This window comes from Saimiri boliviensis, chromosome 7, assembly GCF_048565385.1.
Source record: "Saimiri boliviensis isolate mSaiBol1 chromosome 7, mSaiBol1.pri, whole genome shotgun sequence".
Classification (NCBI taxonomy): Eukaryota; Metazoa; Chordata; class Mammalia; order Primates; family Cebidae; genus Saimiri; species Saimiri boliviensis.
Window position 1 is genome coordinate 114,137,190 of NC_133455.1, and position 18,083 is coordinate 114,155,272.

The 18,083-nt window shown below is 37.8% G+C and overlaps 1 protein-coding gene across 8 annotated transcripts in view; it reads right to left on the bottom strand.

The window, feature by feature from the left end:
- Positions 1–18,083, bottom strand: part of DERA (deoxyribose-phosphate aldolase) — a 240,106-nt gene that overhangs the window by 84,020 nt on the left and 138,003 nt on the right. For 2 of the 8 annotated variants that reach the window (XR_012518583.1, XR_012518582.1), the window contains exon 8: positions 2,280–17,808. Coding sequence is in view for 5 of the 8 variants with exons in the window: in XM_074403246.1 (XP_074259347.1) it covers positions 17,746–17,808 (63 nt within the window). In the remaining 3 variants the exon portion in view is untranslated. Of the gene's footprint in view, positions 1–1,104; positions 17,809–18,083 lie in introns of those variants that run through there. The other 6 variants (XM_074403248.1, XM_074403247.1, XM_074403244.1 and 3 more) reach the window with 6 other exon arrangements.

Sequence of the window (18,083 nt, forward strand, 5' to 3'; positions counted from 1 at the left end):
TGGGTTAGCCAATGGCCTCTTCTGTTTGCTCAGGTGCCTCTGGGTCACCTCAAGCCTAAGATAAGTCCCACAGGAAAAGAAATGTTTGGCACAATCCAGACCTTGTATAATGTGATCCATCCTTAGATCCAATTTCCTATGGTTTGAGAAGGGTCATAGTCAGAAACTACAACGGTGGGCTGTAATGGCTCACCTTAGGGCTGGTGAGTATATGGGGGAAGGGGCAGGGGTCCAGAAGGTTTTACAGACAAATTAACCAGTTTTCACTCTACATCAATAATAAAAGGAGTTAACTGCTATACTCCTTCCCCAGGGACCTTAAATAAGGTGCTTGACACCTTTTTGCCTTAATTTCCTCATCTGTGAAATGGGGATAGTAAGGTTTTTCGCTTTTGTGAGGATTATGAAATTGAATTCACATGACATGCTTAGCATATACATACATTTTACCTATGATTATTGTTGCTGTTTCTTGTTATTATCTGAAATCAACTCCTAACACCTATAAGTTCAAGAACCTAAAATATCTGAAGACATTCAACAACATTTACCCCACCTGCTTATTTTACTGGCTATTTCTCATTTCATACATGAAAATACATCTAGGATTCCATGGATTTTGGGGAAAATTATTTAAAGATTCCAGAATGGGAGGAAAAGAAGGTTTTTTAAAAAAATCATTTTAAGTTGCTCACACTTTCTCTGCACTCTTTAGGAATAAATTTTAAAAACTGTATTTGAAGAACAATGGAAAGTTTTTAGATTCGAAAGAGGAATATGGAGAAATGAACTTTGGGCAGTGGTCCTTAGGGTAGTTGGTTGAACTGTTGTTATGAAACTGGTCAGTCATTTAGTTCTAGCAACCACTTTCACTGGCTTTTCCATTTAATTAACTGGTCTATTGACCATTGTAGAAACGCTCTGGAATGTGGGCATCATTGAACAAAGCAAGACAATGTGCCCACTATAATAGATCACAGTGAAAAAAACAAGGCTCTGCTGGGAACTGGTTTTAAACAAACTGCCCTATTTTGGAGAGCAGAGGCTTCTTTTTCAAACCTTCATTATTTGGGGTTAAGCAATGATTTCTGGGATAAGATATCATTTTGTCACCATTCTCTATCTCATGAAACAATGATCTCCTCCATTTCTAAACCTCTGTGTAGCATACTTGACAATTATTCCGATTCTAGCCAGTCTCTGAATCCTTATTTTTCTCTGAAATCTGACATTATTACTGTACTAAAGAATTCAGATAATTTCCTAGTTTTTCCTATAAAAAGAAAAACTGCTTTTCTTTTTTTGTTAGATTGGTGTCTCTACTCCTCCACCTCCCTGTATTAACTTATCATTCACTTTGTACTGCCTTCTCCTTGTCAAAAAAAAAAAAAAAGCTGTTTTTTTAGTCCTTTCTCTCTGTACTGTCACTTCAGATTCACAGTTGCTAAGTATTCCAGGAGCCCACCAGAGGGACTTTCTCATGGTGTGATTTGCAAACTTTGAAATAACACCCACCAGCAGAAGCACCATATGCTATGGAGTTACACAGTAAACTGACAGGAGCATCTCATTTGTCATTTGAAATTCAGAAAATGTCAGCAGTTTTCATACCCGAAGATTGCCTAAATGCCTCTCTGGGTAGCAAAGAGTAACATTTACTATAAATGCACATAAAAATATGAAACTTCATATTGTGATTCTAGAGGAATAATAATAGCAGAGCCAGTATTAAGATCTTCACAACTCCATGAACATATGGACAGACATATCAAGTTTTATACTTACTTTATACCCTACATGTGCATCTGTAGGTGAATGGTTCTAGCCATAAGGTTTATGGCATTTGGACTACTCACATTCTATAACATTGGTGATTCAAATTTACCTCATTATGATAAAATATTATACCAAAGAATATTTTTTAATCCATTAAAGGAAAATTTAACATAAAACACAAGCTGTTTCCTTTGTGATTAATTTTTATTAAGCTGCACTTAGCTACCTACAACCAAGCCAAGAGAGAAAACTACTTGGCAATTCTTTCAGATTAAAGGATGTTAATTACTGCTAAATACTATACACTTTCTATGTTATAAAGGTTCACCTAAATTAATGGTATTACAATGCTAAATAAATTAATGATAATTTCAAATCTAGTAAGTGTAGCCAAACTACCCATTAGTTCAGACATTAAAATGACGTCACAATGAAGTCTCTGAATCAGCATTGTAAAAAGCTTAGAATTCTCAAGCACATCTTTCATGTATTAATCACAGTACCTGGTAACGCATCACAACTAAATGTGGGTGATGTGATAGAAGCAGGAGCAAAGACTGCATGAAAACAAAGAACAAAACATGATAAGACTCTGGGTTTTTCCTTTACTCTGAATTCACCATTCGCCACTATGGCCTCCCTGGAATAGAGAGTACTGGACTGGGTTCTACACTACCTGTAGAATTAGCAAATCATGACCTGTAGGGTCAAGGAAACTATCATTTACTGAGCTTCGACTTTTTCTCTTATTTGACATAACACTTTTGCAGGGTAAGTACAGATACCCTTCTTAGCATATGGAGACTTTGAAGCTTAGAAGTGAAAGTTGCCAAGTTTACCCAGTTAATAAGTGGTACAACTATACTTAAAATCCAGTCTCTATGATTCAATACCAAGTCCTTTCCACTAAATTATGTTCCCTGTCATGCAAGGGAAATCTGAAAACCTCATTCACTTTATGATCCAATTTTCTTCCATCCTTTATCACTTGTCCACAAGTCCTGCTATACTTATTTCAGTTCTGGCTCAAGAGGTAACTTGCCTTAGTTCATTTGTGCTGCTATAACAAAATACCTGTGAATGGGGACTTATAAACAATAGAAATTTATTTCTCACAGTTCTAGAGTCTGGGAAGTCCAAGATCAAGGAGCAGCCAGCACATTCAGTGTCAGGTGAGGGCTGGCTGCCTCTGCTTCCAAGATGGTGCCTTGTGGCTGTGTCCTCATTTGGTGGAAGGAAGAAGGGGAAAAGGGGCAAACAGCTCTCTCATCTCTTTCGTAAGGTCACTAATCCATTCACGAGGGCTCTTGTTTTCAGTTCTTCCTTACTCATCAGTAAACCAAAAGTAGAGAGCATTGGTAGAATGTGCACATCTCAAGAAGCTTAACAAAATACTGTAGTTAGTTTTGTGCAGCATCCAGTAAAGGTCAGCTACTAGAGATGATTGTTCTTGGAGGTGTGTATCATTAAAAGTATTATGGAGATGCAGTAGAGGGAAGAGGGTAAGAACACATGCTCTGGAGTAAGAATGCCTACGTCTTGGTTAAAATCTATGTTCTTTTGGGCTGGGGACAGTGGCTCCTGCCTGTAATCCTAGCACTTTGGGAGGCCGAGGTGGGTGGATCGCCTGAGGTCAGGAGTTTGAGACCAGCCTGGCCAATGTGGTGAAATACTGTTTCTATTAAAAATGCAAAAATTAATGGCCATGGTGGCTGACACCTGTAATCCCAGCTACTCAGGAGGCTGAGATAGGAGAATTGCTTGAACCTGGGAGGTGGAGGTTGCAGTGAGCCAAGATCAGACCACTGCACTCCAGCCTGGGCGACAGAATGAGACTCTAACTCAAAAAAAAAAAAAAAAAAAAAAAAAAAATCTATGTTCTTCCATGTTCTAGCCATAAGATCTTGGCCAAGACACTGAAGTATTCTGGGCCTCAGAATATCACATTACGGACAACATAGGATTGTTGTAGAGAATCAGTGAATCAATATGCCCAGACTAATGCCTATAGGATATGTAAGTGTTCATTAAATTTTTGCAGCTGTTAATTTTATTGTTGTTGGAAGACAGAAAATAAAGAAATTAATTATAGCTTGGAGAAATCAAGGAAGGCTTTACAGAGGAGGTAAAATTTGAGCTGTACCTTAAAAACTTCACATTCATAAGTAAAGGTAGTAGAAATAAAAAGTCAGCCACCTAAATGGCTTAAAAGGACCTGCACCATTTATTGACTTTGATGGACAAACCACACTAATCAGAGCTATATACAAATTTCAAATAACTTTTGTAAAACCACTTAGGCTAGCATGCTATTCTCCTTACATGTTGATTTATGTTCTTAGAAAGAACACTGAAAGAGAAAAATAAAGCTCTTTAAAAACACATAGTTGTCAGAAACAATCCAAGATTCCCTCACTGGAAGCCTGCATAAGAGGACTGCTTAGCAGAATAAAATTATTCCGAATGTGTGGGCATACACAGGAATCAATCAGCCCTTTCCTACAGCTCTTGTCTGTTCATTTTATATAGTTGCCCAGTTTGACAAGAAATCCAGAGAAGGGCTGAGAAGTGTTGTCAGCATAAAGATGGGAGAGAAGTGATGTACTAGGCTAATAAAAGGACTCACAAAGGTCCCTGAAGTCATAAATCCTTCTTGCGGCTTTTAAAAGCTGTTTCCTTTGTAGGATTGCTGTGCTGGAGCACAGACAGAGTGCCCTTTCTATCCTCTCCCCTGCACGTTGGAAACCCCGAGCTAAGTGCGTGGAAGGAAGACAAAATGCGATACAACTTTCTGCCTTAACTATTCTCCTCTTCCCTCCATGTGATTATGTTCCAGCCTCGTCCATGGAGAAAAGGGCTCTGCTGCCCAGGCCTCCCCAGCCCTCTCCTGCCTGCGCTGACCTGCCCTCCCTATCAATTCTGATGAATACTTCCTTCCCACATGCATTTGGAAAACTACCAGATTCTCTTATGCATTAATCTAAATCCTTGGACTCAGCCTTATAAGCATTTTTATTAAATAGATAATTTTGGTGGTTGTTTTTAAGTCAAATTCTTTGGGCGAATCTGGCATGGGAAATATTGCAAATGATGCACTGCGTTTTTGACATAGGCTAACATATGAACAGTATCCAGGACATCTTTGAGCATGAGCCACGACCTTAGACACAGCTTCCCCATCTCTCTGTTTGGGATAATCTGCTTTCCCACCTGCGGAAATATGAATTCATTTTATGTTAATTAAGGCAAAATGCAGGTAGGAAAATAAATTGATAAATGCTATTATAAAAACGCACTATCCAAATAAATGACTCATGTATTTTAATTATTGCTGTTTTTATTTACCCATTCATTACTTTTCTTTGTACAGTGTAAATATTTTAAAGTCGTTGGAGATATATAAGAACATGCTCACACCCTACTAAAGATGTTTAAAATATATTTTTTATACTACCTTTTTAAATAAATTTAGTTTTCCCTTCAGGTGTCTATGGTAAGCTATATACTTATTCCCACTCTGCCATCACTGTCCCTAAACGTTTGTGAGTGTGTGTTTCACCACATCTAATTTTCCTGTATCAGGAGATGAGTCCCATCAGCAGAGGTCCCAGAGCAAAGATGACATGAGGCAGAGGTACAACTGACCCGCTGGTAGTGGCAGTGAGAGCTGAACCTTCACTGCATGTGAAAGTGGCATTCCCTACTCTATGGAGAATAATTCAACGTAGTATTCAGAGCCACAGGATAAACCCAGTCTCATTACTTTATAGTCTCTTTTTCATTCTTTGTTTTCCACACACAGCATGGGTTCAAGATGCCATTCATCAGATTTGGTACCAAATGACTTTGGGCTGTTCTAACAAATAAATTTTGTTCTTAGAAGATGGGGATGAAGCGCCACTGAGTCTTCAGCCACTGCTCATGGGGATGATGGGTGCAGTGGGTGGGTAGCCATATATCTAGGGGTTGAGCTAGGATAATTGTTCCACGTGTCACACTACACCAAAAAGATTTTTACTTAGAGCTGCCTGAAGCTGTTAGGCAGAAGAAAAATCAGAAATGTGGTCCGGAAGAGAAGTGAAGATTACAACTAAAATTGTGAAGCTAGTGGTCAGGTTAGAACTCTACGCTAAGCTGCGAATGGGAGATTGAGGAATGGATTAAAAACTCTGGCGATCAGAACTGGGTAGAGGTTTGGAGTAAGGAGACTCAGAATAAGAAGACTAAGACTTGAGGCACTAAAATGGTGAGAGAATGCATGAAGCATCCTTTTTTATGAAGCCGCAGAATCCTGAAAATATACAAAAGAATGTTCCGAGGCTCTAAAGGCAATTCCGAAATAGCAATTCCAAAAGTGTTTCTATCAGTGACAAAGTGACATTGAAGTAAGTGTATAAATATCCCAAGATGCCTCCTTTGAGGAAAACAGCACCTATTTGGGTGTGTCGATTCTGGCATATTTGTTAAACATCAGACATATTACTTTAGAGTGACTCTTTAAATATGCAATATGTTCAGATGCAGGAAAAGCCAACGTGGAACACCGAAGTATTTTATTTCTTTGTTGCTAGTGGTCCTACACATTTCTTTGTTATTTTTTCATCAAAACGCAGAGTCTTCTTATTTGAAAATATTTATGTGTGCATGAAAGGATAGCAGGTTTTGTGCATTGTTCTTTGAAACTTGTTTTTTACATTACTGCATTTTCACACATCTTTTTCCGTGGGCAGAATGACTCTGTTCTTCTTTATAACCATCGGTTCACAAATCCATGGGGACTCTACATGCACAGCTTATGATAACTTTCTAGTTCTGAAAGATTTGGGGCAGAGAGAACTATATTAACTTTATAGCAGCAGATGAAGCCACTTGACTTTATTTGAACCTTTTATCAGTCTGTCTCCATTAGGAAAGGTGACTTGGTTTGCTAGGTTAAAGTAGGTCTGGTGACACATCGGATGACTGTGATTCAAGTCTGAATTTCATCAGTTTACTTTAAGATTTGGGCTAAGTTGCTTTGCCTTCTGGAATTTCAACTTCTCCCAGTGCTTCCTACCCACTTCACAAAGATGTTGTGAATATTAACATCAAAGGGCTTTGAGCACTCCAGAAGAAAGACATGCTCCAAATACAAGGCATTAAGAAATCTGAAGGCTCCACTTCATGATTACCATATAAATTATCAGGAGGATTTTACCAAGAGAGTAGTTACTTTATGCTAAATCCAGCTAAATAATGGAGGAACACTGCACAGAAAGGACAGGAACTAACATAATGTCTTTAAGGTGTATATAAAATAACACTTCAACCAGGTGGGATTAAAGGTTAATCAACATGCAAACTATTTGTAGCAGATATTTTACAGCATTGATATGCTTGATTTTTAATTACAGCATTCCCTTTTGATCGTGGGCATGGAGTTGAGTACAGACGACCAAAAATTGATGGCAAAATGGTCAACATCATTAGTCAGCAGAGAAATGCAAATTAAACCACAATGAGGAAACTACACATTCAGTTGAATGGATAAAATAAAAAAGATTGACATTACCAAAGGTTGATGAAGGTGTGAAGCAACCAGAACACAGGTAAGCTGCTAGTGGGAGGCTGACGTGGTATAACTACTTTGGAAATCAGTGTGGCGTTTCTTACAAAGCTAAACATAAGCTACACAATGACCATGCAATTCCATGTCTACCCAACAAAAGTGAAAACAAATATTCACAAAAAGGCTTGTAGAAGAATGTTCATAGCACATATATGCATCATAGCTCTGGACTGAAAATAACCCACATGTCCATCAACAGGTGAATGAATTAATAAACTGTGATATCCATCCAACAAAACACTAGTCAGCAGTAAAAGGGGCAGATTCCTGATTCAGTAACAATATGAGCACACCTCACAGACATCTTGAGTGAAAGCAACCAGATAACAGAGTGTATCAGGTTGGCAAAAACCTTCTGCTATTATGTCCACAAAAATAGTTCCCAATTTCTAATCATATTGTTATATATATCCCCCCCCCCCCCACACACACACACACTCTCACGCTCACACAACTTGTGACATGTTGGAATGTAAATCCATTACATTAAGAATAAAACTACAAAAATAAAATTTTTGAGTGTTTTCTATATGTCAAGCATTATCATGGGTGTTTTATATGCATTGTATCATTTAATGGAAAAAGTACTATTATTATCCCCATTTTATAGACCAGAAAACTGAGGTTTAGAGAAGACAACTGCAATCACACAGTTCACTGTTTAGTGCTAGCTTTGTTTTTGTAAGAATATGGAACTTAATATATAATCCCTTATTAACCTGTAATGGCTTATACCACTTTGTGACACAGAAGAAATGAAATAGACTATGGATTAGTTCCTGATAAATACCTATGTTTATCAGGACCTAGTAGCCAAGAAGTAATAGAAACTTGATCCAAACTGGAAACAAAGAACATAATTTGCTTGCAAGAAAAGATATCAATATTGATGACATAAGTTTTCCATTTTCTTTTGTACAGTTCTACTGGATTCAGTCCCTGGACTGCCCACTCCTAGGTTTTACCCATCCCCTTTAGTTTCCTACTTTCTGCCTTCCCAAGAAACTCACAGCTGTATCAACTCATCTGCATTCACACTGTGCACAGCTAACTCAAATAATCTTTGCTCTCACATACATAACAAGGACTCAAACTTCAGTTCCCCCAGGAATTAAGGCAAGGAATAAGACATATGTAAACAGCCTCAACTCCATTCGTCCTATAACACACATATAGATATACATATGTACAAACATACATATGCATATATACACAGACACATTTAGGGGGGCTTAGCATCATTCTCCTATGTACTCCAATGTTGACCGATGGGATTTCCCACATCCCTCGCTGCAGATCCTAAAACTGGAGATCTGGCAACTCAGAAATAACTACTGTCACTTATCTTACTACCTTGGTTGAAGCTCTCCTTGCTCCCATGTATCAGGTGTTAGGAATGAGTTGCCACCATGGTTCTTTCTGCCCTGTTCTGTTCTTCCTGGTCCCCTTTTGTTGGGGACTAAAACCCTGCTTATGAGACTCATAAAGTGGCTAAAGTCCTGCAAAAGCATGGAGACAAGCACAGTTAGCCATGCTCTTTGCCTGCCTGGCCATAAGTACCCCAAACCAGATTCCTTTCCATGAGTATCTATGCAATCCAAGGAACTCTCTTTTTGAGGGCAGTGGCGTTCTGGTAAATGTTTAAACATGGGTTATCTCAGGAAAAAAGATCTGATTTATTGAATTTACCAATTTCCATGGCAAATGCCTTCATTTTTAAAAGCTTTATTTGTAATGCAATTTATTTAATTGTTAAGTTTATATAATTTAAGTTTTTGCCAATGGCTGTGTTTAACAAATGGCTTTCAAAATTCCTGAAAGTTTAACTGACTCACAAAATCTAGTACAAGATGGCTCCAGTACACCACTCCTTGAGGGCATGGGTCGGTCACTTTGTTATTTATCGCTAAGCCCTACTTTAGGGCACGTATAGACATTTAATAAATCTATACCAATCCATAAATGAACACATGAATGAATGGCTAAATAAAATAATACACTCCTTCTGACTGAGACAATAAAAGGAGGCTTCAATTTAGTATGCTATTTGAGGGTTGTATTACTAAATATTTCAAATGAGTAAATGTTACAATTTAACATTTGTTCATTCCATAAATATTCAGTAAAGGTATGTCTACCCCATGTATGCACTGTTCTAGGATCTGGAATGCAGCAGACATTAAGACAGACAGTGCCTGCCCTGGAAGAGTTTAGATACAGTGGGATTGGAATAAATACACATATTTTAGCAAGCTTCCCATTTCCTTTTCCACGATGATGTACAACCTTTCCTCCTAATTAGAGCAGCCCTCCTTCACTAACATAGCATCTCTTCCATTTCAAAGTCTTTGTTAGTACCCTTCTTCAGCTCCCCCAAAACCCACCCATCGCCCCCTGACTCCATTTTGTTACAGGCTATTATTACTTCTTACCTTTTCATTGTTTTTGCTTTTCTCGGTTCAAACTTTCCAAGATACACTACTTTTATTACCACAACTAACAACTATTGAACATATTCTGTATACTAGGCATTTATGTACCTTATTTCAATTCTGTTTATAGCTCAAATTATGTAGGTATTATTGCTCCCACTATTATATTTTTTAAAAACTCAACTTTAAACTTTTTTTAGAGACAGGGTCTCGCTATATTGTTCAGGCTGGTCTTGAACTTCTGGGCTCAAGCAATTTCACCTCAGCCTCCTGAGCATCCTTTTGGCAAGCACTGCTATGCCACCCTTGCCCCCAACTCTGAACTTTTTTTCCTTTTTTTTTTTTTTTTTTTAAATAAGGTCAGGACTTAAAGCCAGGTCAAATTTGACTGACTGCTAAGTTTACATTTCTGTGTTTACACAGACTTTCTCTAACTCTGATATAAGCTTTATTTGATTATATGAATGTTTAGGTGTTCCTTACATCTTATATTTGCTTATCTGTTAGATTACATACTTTAAAAATATTAAAAAGTATGTATATCTGCATAAGGCAGAATAATGGGATTTTAATAAATTTGGTTGACTTATTTTTATAAAATATATTTTATCTATTGTTTTCTTTACAAAAATTATACATGAGCAACATTTAAAAATGAAAATCTTAGGCAATCACAAAGAAGAAAATAAATCACACATGTTCCTCTTAGGCAGGGTTATACAATTATTACCATTTTGTCATTTCAGTGTTTTTCTATGAAGTACAACCTTCAGAACTATAACTGGCATCATACTACACATATCTTTTCACATTTTTTTAAATTTGATTTTTTGATACCTATTGTTTTTCCAGGCCATTTAATATTCTTTTACAAGGATAGTATTCCCTTGTATTTATGTAATCATTTTTCTATTATTGTTCATCTGACTTATTATAAATAATGCTTAATGAATATTCTCACAGATATATCTGCACATATCCTTATTTCCTTAAATTTCCATGTACGAAATCATACCTTCCTGTGCCAAACTGTGGGTTAACAAATTGGTTTTCTACAAAATTACACCAACTCATCCTGGTAGCAGCAGTAGATGGAGTACCCGATTATGCACACAGTTGACAACATTTGTTGTTATTACGATGTCCACTGTTCATCATTACCAGTCTGATAAACAGAAAGTGGTATGCCCTCTATTTGCTGTTTCTTGACCATAAATGAGTTTGAATAATTTTTCACAAATTGAGCTGCCATATTTTGCAGACTATCTACTTGAAGCTTTTGCCCATTTTACTACTTGGATGTCCTTCTTATTGATGGGTAAGCCTTTTGTATAGCAAAGCTGTGAAATTTTTCCCTCACATTGCAAACTTTTTCTCTATTTTCATTTACTTTTTTAAAAAACTTTATTTTGAAACAGTTATAGACTCACAAAAAGTTGTAAAATGTAGTCAGAGCTCCCACATCCTTTTATCCACCTTCCTGTATTGATAACTTGTTACATAACTGTGGTCCGTCATCAAAACCAAGAAAGTGGCCTTGGTTCCATACTGATAAATAGACTGCAGACCTTATTTGTATTTTAGTGTTTACTTTTAAATTTCTTATTTATTTATTTATTTTTGAGACAGATTATCCCTCTGTCACCCAGGCTGGAGTGCAATGGTATGATCTCAGCTCACTGCAACCTCTCCCTCCCGGTCCAAGTGATTCTCCTGCCTCAGCCTCCCGAGTAGCTGGGATTACAGGTGCATACCACCATGCCTGGCTAATTTTTATATTTTTAGTAGAGATGGGATTGCACCATGTTGGCCACGCTGGTCTTGAACTCCTGACCTCAAATCATCCATCCGCCTCAGCCTTGCAAAGTGCTGGGATTATAAGTATGAGCCATTGCGCCTGGCCTACTTTTAAGTTTATTAATGGAGATTTTAACATAGATTGTACACATTTCTTATTTTTTAAAATCCTTTATGATTTTCTAGCTTGTATTATTTAGAGTATACAGTTTACAAAATTAGATACATAATTTACCTGTACTTTCTCTTAGATTTGTTGTCATAGCATTTGTGCATATAACTTCTGAAAGTTGTTTGGATAAAGCTGTATAGTCAAGAGTGTTAGTTTTTCTCAAATGGATATGTAATAATCCTTTCTTACTATTAACACATAAGTAGAGTTTACTATGTAACAGTCACTGTTTCAAGCACAGTAAAATCATGCTCATTAACCTCAGAACCCCATGAGGTAGGTCCTTTAAGCATTCACACTTTACAGCTGAGGAAGCTGAGGCACAGAGAAGTTTTAAGCAACTTGCTAAGGTCATAAAACTGGCAAGTGACAGAGTTGAGATTTAAATTCAGTTAGTTCAGCTCCAGAATTCATACTTTTATACCATTATGCTATGCTGACTTACTTGCTGATTTGAAAGAGCCTATTTGTTTTCATCTTAAACAATACACCCTTTTTTATTCTTAGTTTAGCTCTCCAAGACATAGTGGAATAGCGAATAGTTCCAGGGTGCTATTTTCGTAGACCCTGGTCCATTTTTACCAGAGTTTCTACTCTTTTCCACGCTTTGTTCAAGAAGCTAAGGGTAGGAAGAGGAAAAAGACATGGCTCCCTTGAGGAGCCTTCTGACTGCTAGGAATGGAGTTAGATCCCAAGCAACTATGTCTGAACCCTGACAGGCATCACTGAGCGAACAGCTTTGAATCCCAAACTGGAAGATTGCAAACTTAAAACAATTCTTGTCAAACAAAGGAAGGTCTTTGGAAGGGAGTATAGCTAGAAGGGAATTCTACGGGGCTCAAACTCCTCAGTTAAAGACTAGTATTGTTTAGATTAAGAATAACGGGGCTCAAACTCCTCAGTTAAAGACTAGTATTGTTTAGATTAAGAATTTTCCCTCAATCTTCTCTCTGAACTTGTTCCTGGGAAATTCATAACCAGCGGTCTCTTGTGCATAAAGCAGCTCCAGTACAGTATTTTTAATTTACATTGGGACCTTTTGTATATTTATGTACATATAAGAACCAGATATCCACTTTGGGAGGCCAAGGCGGGTGGATCACGAGGTCAAGAGATCCAGACCATCCTGGTCAACATGGTGAAACCCCGCCTCTACTAAAAATACAAAAAAATTAGCTGGGCATGGTGGCGCGTGCCTGTAATCCCAGCTACTCAGTAGGCTGAGGCAGGAGAATTGCCTGAACCCAGGAGGCGGTGGTTGCGGTGAGCTGAGATCACGTCATTGCACTCCAGCCTGGGTAACAAGAGCGAAACTCCATCTCAAAAAAAAAAAAAAAAAAAAAGAAAAGAAATAGATATATTCCAGTAAGCAGTCAACTTCGCCGTCACTGATTAAATCCTCATATTGAGAAAGTTCAATGGAAGGAATATGTGAGAAGATACAGGATACTATCAGAGAAGAGACAAGGAGAGTGGAGAGTTCGTATGGATGAGTAACAAAAAGGATGGAAAAAGAAATCCCCATTTGTGCTAAAGGCCTCTAGTTAGATCCAGATTAGGAAACTGGTGATACAACTTCGAATGGAGTTTGTAGTGATTTTTTAAATACCAACATTTATTCAAAGATACAGCAATCGCAATTTATATTATCTCTGTAAGAATTTTAAAAATAAAAAGAATCATAATATGCCGGTGTAAAGGACATAATGTGTTGTCTGCAAAATGCAGAAAGTAGAATGAAAAATAAGACACGGTGATCTCAAAAAAAATTGCCTGAAGTTGTCTTCATGCCCCTAACCTGAATTTATGTGTCTAAAACGAAACTCAACACTTTCTTAAATCTTCCTTCTGAATTTCTCATCTCAGTGAAATTCATCACCATCTACTCAGTCACCCAAGTTAAAAATCTCAAAATGTTTACCAAGCTCCTCCTTGTTCCTTTAATCGTCTTAACATAACTAACGGGTGAAGTCCTTTTCCTTCTACCACACTGACTTTTTTTTTTTTTTTTTTTGGAGACAGTGTTTCACTCTTGCTGCCCAGGCTGGTGTGCAATGGCGCGATCCCAGCTCACCGCAGCCTCTGCCTCTGGGTTTCTAGCGATTCTCTTGCCTCAGGCTCCTGAGTAATTGGGATTACAGGCATGCAACACCACGCTTGGCTAATTTTGTATTTTTAGTAGAGACAAGCATTCTCCATGTTGGTCAGGCTGGTCTCAAACTCCCAATCTCAGGTGATCTGCTCGCCTCGGCCTCCCAAAGTGCTGGGATTACAGGTGTGACACACTGCACCGGGCCCACATTAACATCTTTCTTTATCTTTCCCCTCTTGACTCCTACTGCTGCTTCAGTTCACAGGCCCTTGCTCTGCCTTCCTTGAGTTATGTTAGTTTCTCCTTGTAATAGATGCTTGTTGTTTGCTACCCAGTCAAATCATGAACAAACCCCCATTCACAATTGCCACAAAAAGAATAAGAATACTGAGGAATACAGCTAACTAGGGAAGTGAAGAATCTCTACAAGGAGAACTACAAACCACTGCTCAAAGAAATGAGAGATGACAGAAACAAATGGAAAAACATTCCACACTCATCAATGGGAAGAATCAATATTGTTGGCCATACTGCCCAAAGCAACTTACAAATTCCATGCTATTCCTATCAAACTACCAATGACATTCTTCCCAGAACTAGAAAAGACCTATTTTAAAATTCATATGAAATTGAAAAAGAGCCAAAATAGCCAATGCAATCCTAAGCAAAATGAACAAATCTGGAGGCAAAATACCACCCAACTCCCAACAATGCTACAGGGTTACCATAACCAAAATAGCCTGGTACTGGTACAAAAACAGACACATAGGACAATGGAATAGAAAAAAGAAGTAAGGCCGGGCATGGTGGCTCAAGCCTGTAATCCCAGCACTTTGGGAGGCCGAGGCAGGTGGATCACGAGGTCAAGAGATCGAGACCATCCTGGTCAACATGGTGAAACCCCACCTCTACTAAAAATACAAAAAAATTAGCTGGGCATGGTGGTGCGTGCCTGTAATCCCAGCTACTCAGGAGGCTGAGGCAGGAGAATTGCCTGAACCCAGGAGGCTGAGGTTGCGATGAGCTGAGATCGCACCATTGTACTCCAGCCTGGGTAACAAGAGTGAAACTCCATCTCAAAAAAGAAAAAAGAAAAAAGAAGTAAGACCACACACCTACAACTATCTGAGCTTCAACAAACCTGAAAAAAAACAAGCAATGGGGAAAGGATTCCCTATTCAATAAATAGTACTGGGATAACTGGCTAGTCATATGCAGAAGTTTAAAACTGGACCCCTTCCTTACACCATATACAAAAATTAACTCAAGATGAATTAAAGACTTAAATGTGAAACCCAAAACTATAAAAACACTGGAAGACAATGTAGGTGATACTATTCAAGATATAGGCACAAGCAAGGTTTCATGATGAATACACCAAAAGCAATCGCAACTAAAAAGCTAATCAAACTAAAGAGTTTCTGCACAGCAAAAGAAACTATCAACAGAGTAAACAGACAACCTACAGAATAGGAGGAAATTTTTCCAAATTATGGATCTGACAAAGGTATAATATTCAGCATCTATAAGGAAATCAAATTTACCAGAAGAAAACAACCCCGTTAAAAAGTGGGCACAGGATATGAACAGACAGCTTTCAAAAGAAGACACACATGTGGCCAACAAACATAGGAAAAAAAGCTCAACCTCTCTGATCATTAGATAAAAACAAATCAAAACCACAATAAGATACCATCTCACACCAGTCAGAATGACTATTATTTAAGAAAAAACAGATGCTGGCAAGATTGTGGAGAAAAAGGAACACTTATACACCATTGTGGGAGAGTGTAAATTAGTTCAGCCTTTGTGGAAAACAGTGTGGCAATTCCTCAATGACCTAAAGCCAGAAATAATATTCAACCCAGCAATCCAAAGACTAGGTATACACCCGTAAGAATATAAATCATTCTATCACATGCACGTGAATGTTCACTGCAACACTATTCACAATAGCAAGGACCTGGAATCAACCTAATGCCCATCAATGATACACTGGATTAAATAATGTGGTACATAAACACTATGTAATACTATGCAGCCATAAAAAAGAATGAGTTTACGTCCTTTATAGGGACATGGATGGAGCTGGAGGCCATTCATTATCCTTAGCAAACTAACACAGGAACACAAAACCAAATAGCACATGTCCTCACTTACAAGTAGGAACTAAAGGATGAGAACACATGGACAGATAGAAGAGGACAACACACTGGGGCCTGTCAGATGGTGGAGGTGGAGGATGGGAGGAGGGAGAGCATCAGGAAAAATAACTAATGGGTACTAGGCTTAATGCCTAGGTGATTAAATAATCTGTACAGCAAACCCCCATGACACAAACTTGCCCATGTAACAAACCTGCATATGTACCCCTGAATTAAAACTAAAAGTTAAAAAAGTTAGCCAGTTGTGGTGGCACATGCCTGTGGTCTCAGCTACTCAAGAGGCTAAGTAGGGAGGACTGCTTGAGCACGGAAGGTCGAGGATGTGATCACACCACTGCACTGCAGCCTGTGCAACAGAGTGAGATCCTGTCTCAAAAAATTAAAACAGAAAAAAAAAAAGTGGGCAGAGACTCTGAATAGACATTTCTCAAAAGAAATGGCCATACAAATGGCCAAAAATGATATGAAGAAATACTCAACATCACTAATGATCAGGGAAAATGCAAATCAAAACCACAATGAGATATCATCTCATCCCAGTTAGAATGGCTATTATGAAAAAGACCAAAAGTAACAAATGCTAGTGAGAACTGGAGACAAAGGAACTCTTACACACTGTTGATTTATAAATTAGCAAATACAGCCATTATGGAAAACGTTATGGAGCCCTCTCAAAAATTGCAAATAGAAATACATATAATTCAGCAAACTCACTACTAAGGATTTATCCAACGAAAAGGAAATAAGCATATCAAGAAGATGCCTGCATTCCCATGTTTATTGTAGCACAATTCACAATAGCAAAGATATAGGGTCAACCTAAATGTCTATCAATGGATGAATAAAGAAAATGTAGTAAACGTACACAATGGAATACTATTCAATCACAAAAAAGAATGCTGTTCTGTCATGCATGGCAACATGAATGTAACTGGGGACATTATGTTAACTTAAATAAGCCAGACACAGACAAACATCACATGTTCTCACTCATATGTGGGTGATAAAAACAAAACAAACAAAACATTTATCTCAGTGAGGTAGAATAGAATGATGGCTAGCAAAGGTTGGGAAAGGCTGGGGTGGGGCAGAGGCCGATGAAGTAAGGTTGGTTAATAGCTACAAACACACAATTAGATAGAAGGAATAAATTATAGTGTGTGATAGTACAATAGGGTGATTGTAGTTAACAATTATTCATTGTTTATCTCAAAATAGCTAGAAGAGTTTAAATGTTCCCAACACAAAGAAATGATACATACTTGAGATGATGAATATCTTAAGTACCCTGATTTGATCATTACACATTATATGCATATATCAAAATATCACATGGGACCCATAAATATGCACAATTGTTATATATGAATAAAATAAATAAACTTTTAAAAAGAAAGAAAAAAAAAGAGCATAGCCTTTGGCCCAGAAATTCCACTTGTAGAATAAAGAGTATCTGTGAATACTTATTGTGGTATTGCTTATAATGATTAGAAAACAGAAAACAACTTAAATACCCACGTGTTAGGTTTCGTTCATTTTGGGAATCACTCCAAGGCGAGACTGAGCCCTAATACATTTCATTGCAATGAGATGTAGAGTTCTACAATTCAAGAGACAGAGGTTGATCAAAGGACCTATATGCCCTTTATTTACTCTATCAAATTCAGCACCCAAATAATATTTCAAACTCACCTGCACTGACTTTAGGCATCTTCCTGAAGGTAAGAGTCTTTAAAATCCAAAAGTGATATTGTTCCCCCGCAGGCCTAGGAGAGAGCAGTGATGGAGCAGTTTTTCATGGCCACAGTGAAAAACTTTGTTTTTATAAAAATTGTATAATTCAACCATTGTGGAAGACAGTGTGGCGATTCCTCAATGACCTAAAAATAGAAATCCCATTTGACCCAGCAATCCCATTACTGGGTATATATCCAAAGGATTATAAATCATTCTACTATAAGGACACGTGCACACGAATGTTCGTTGCAGCACTGTTTACAATAGCAAAGACCTGGAACCAACCCAAATGCCCAACTATGAT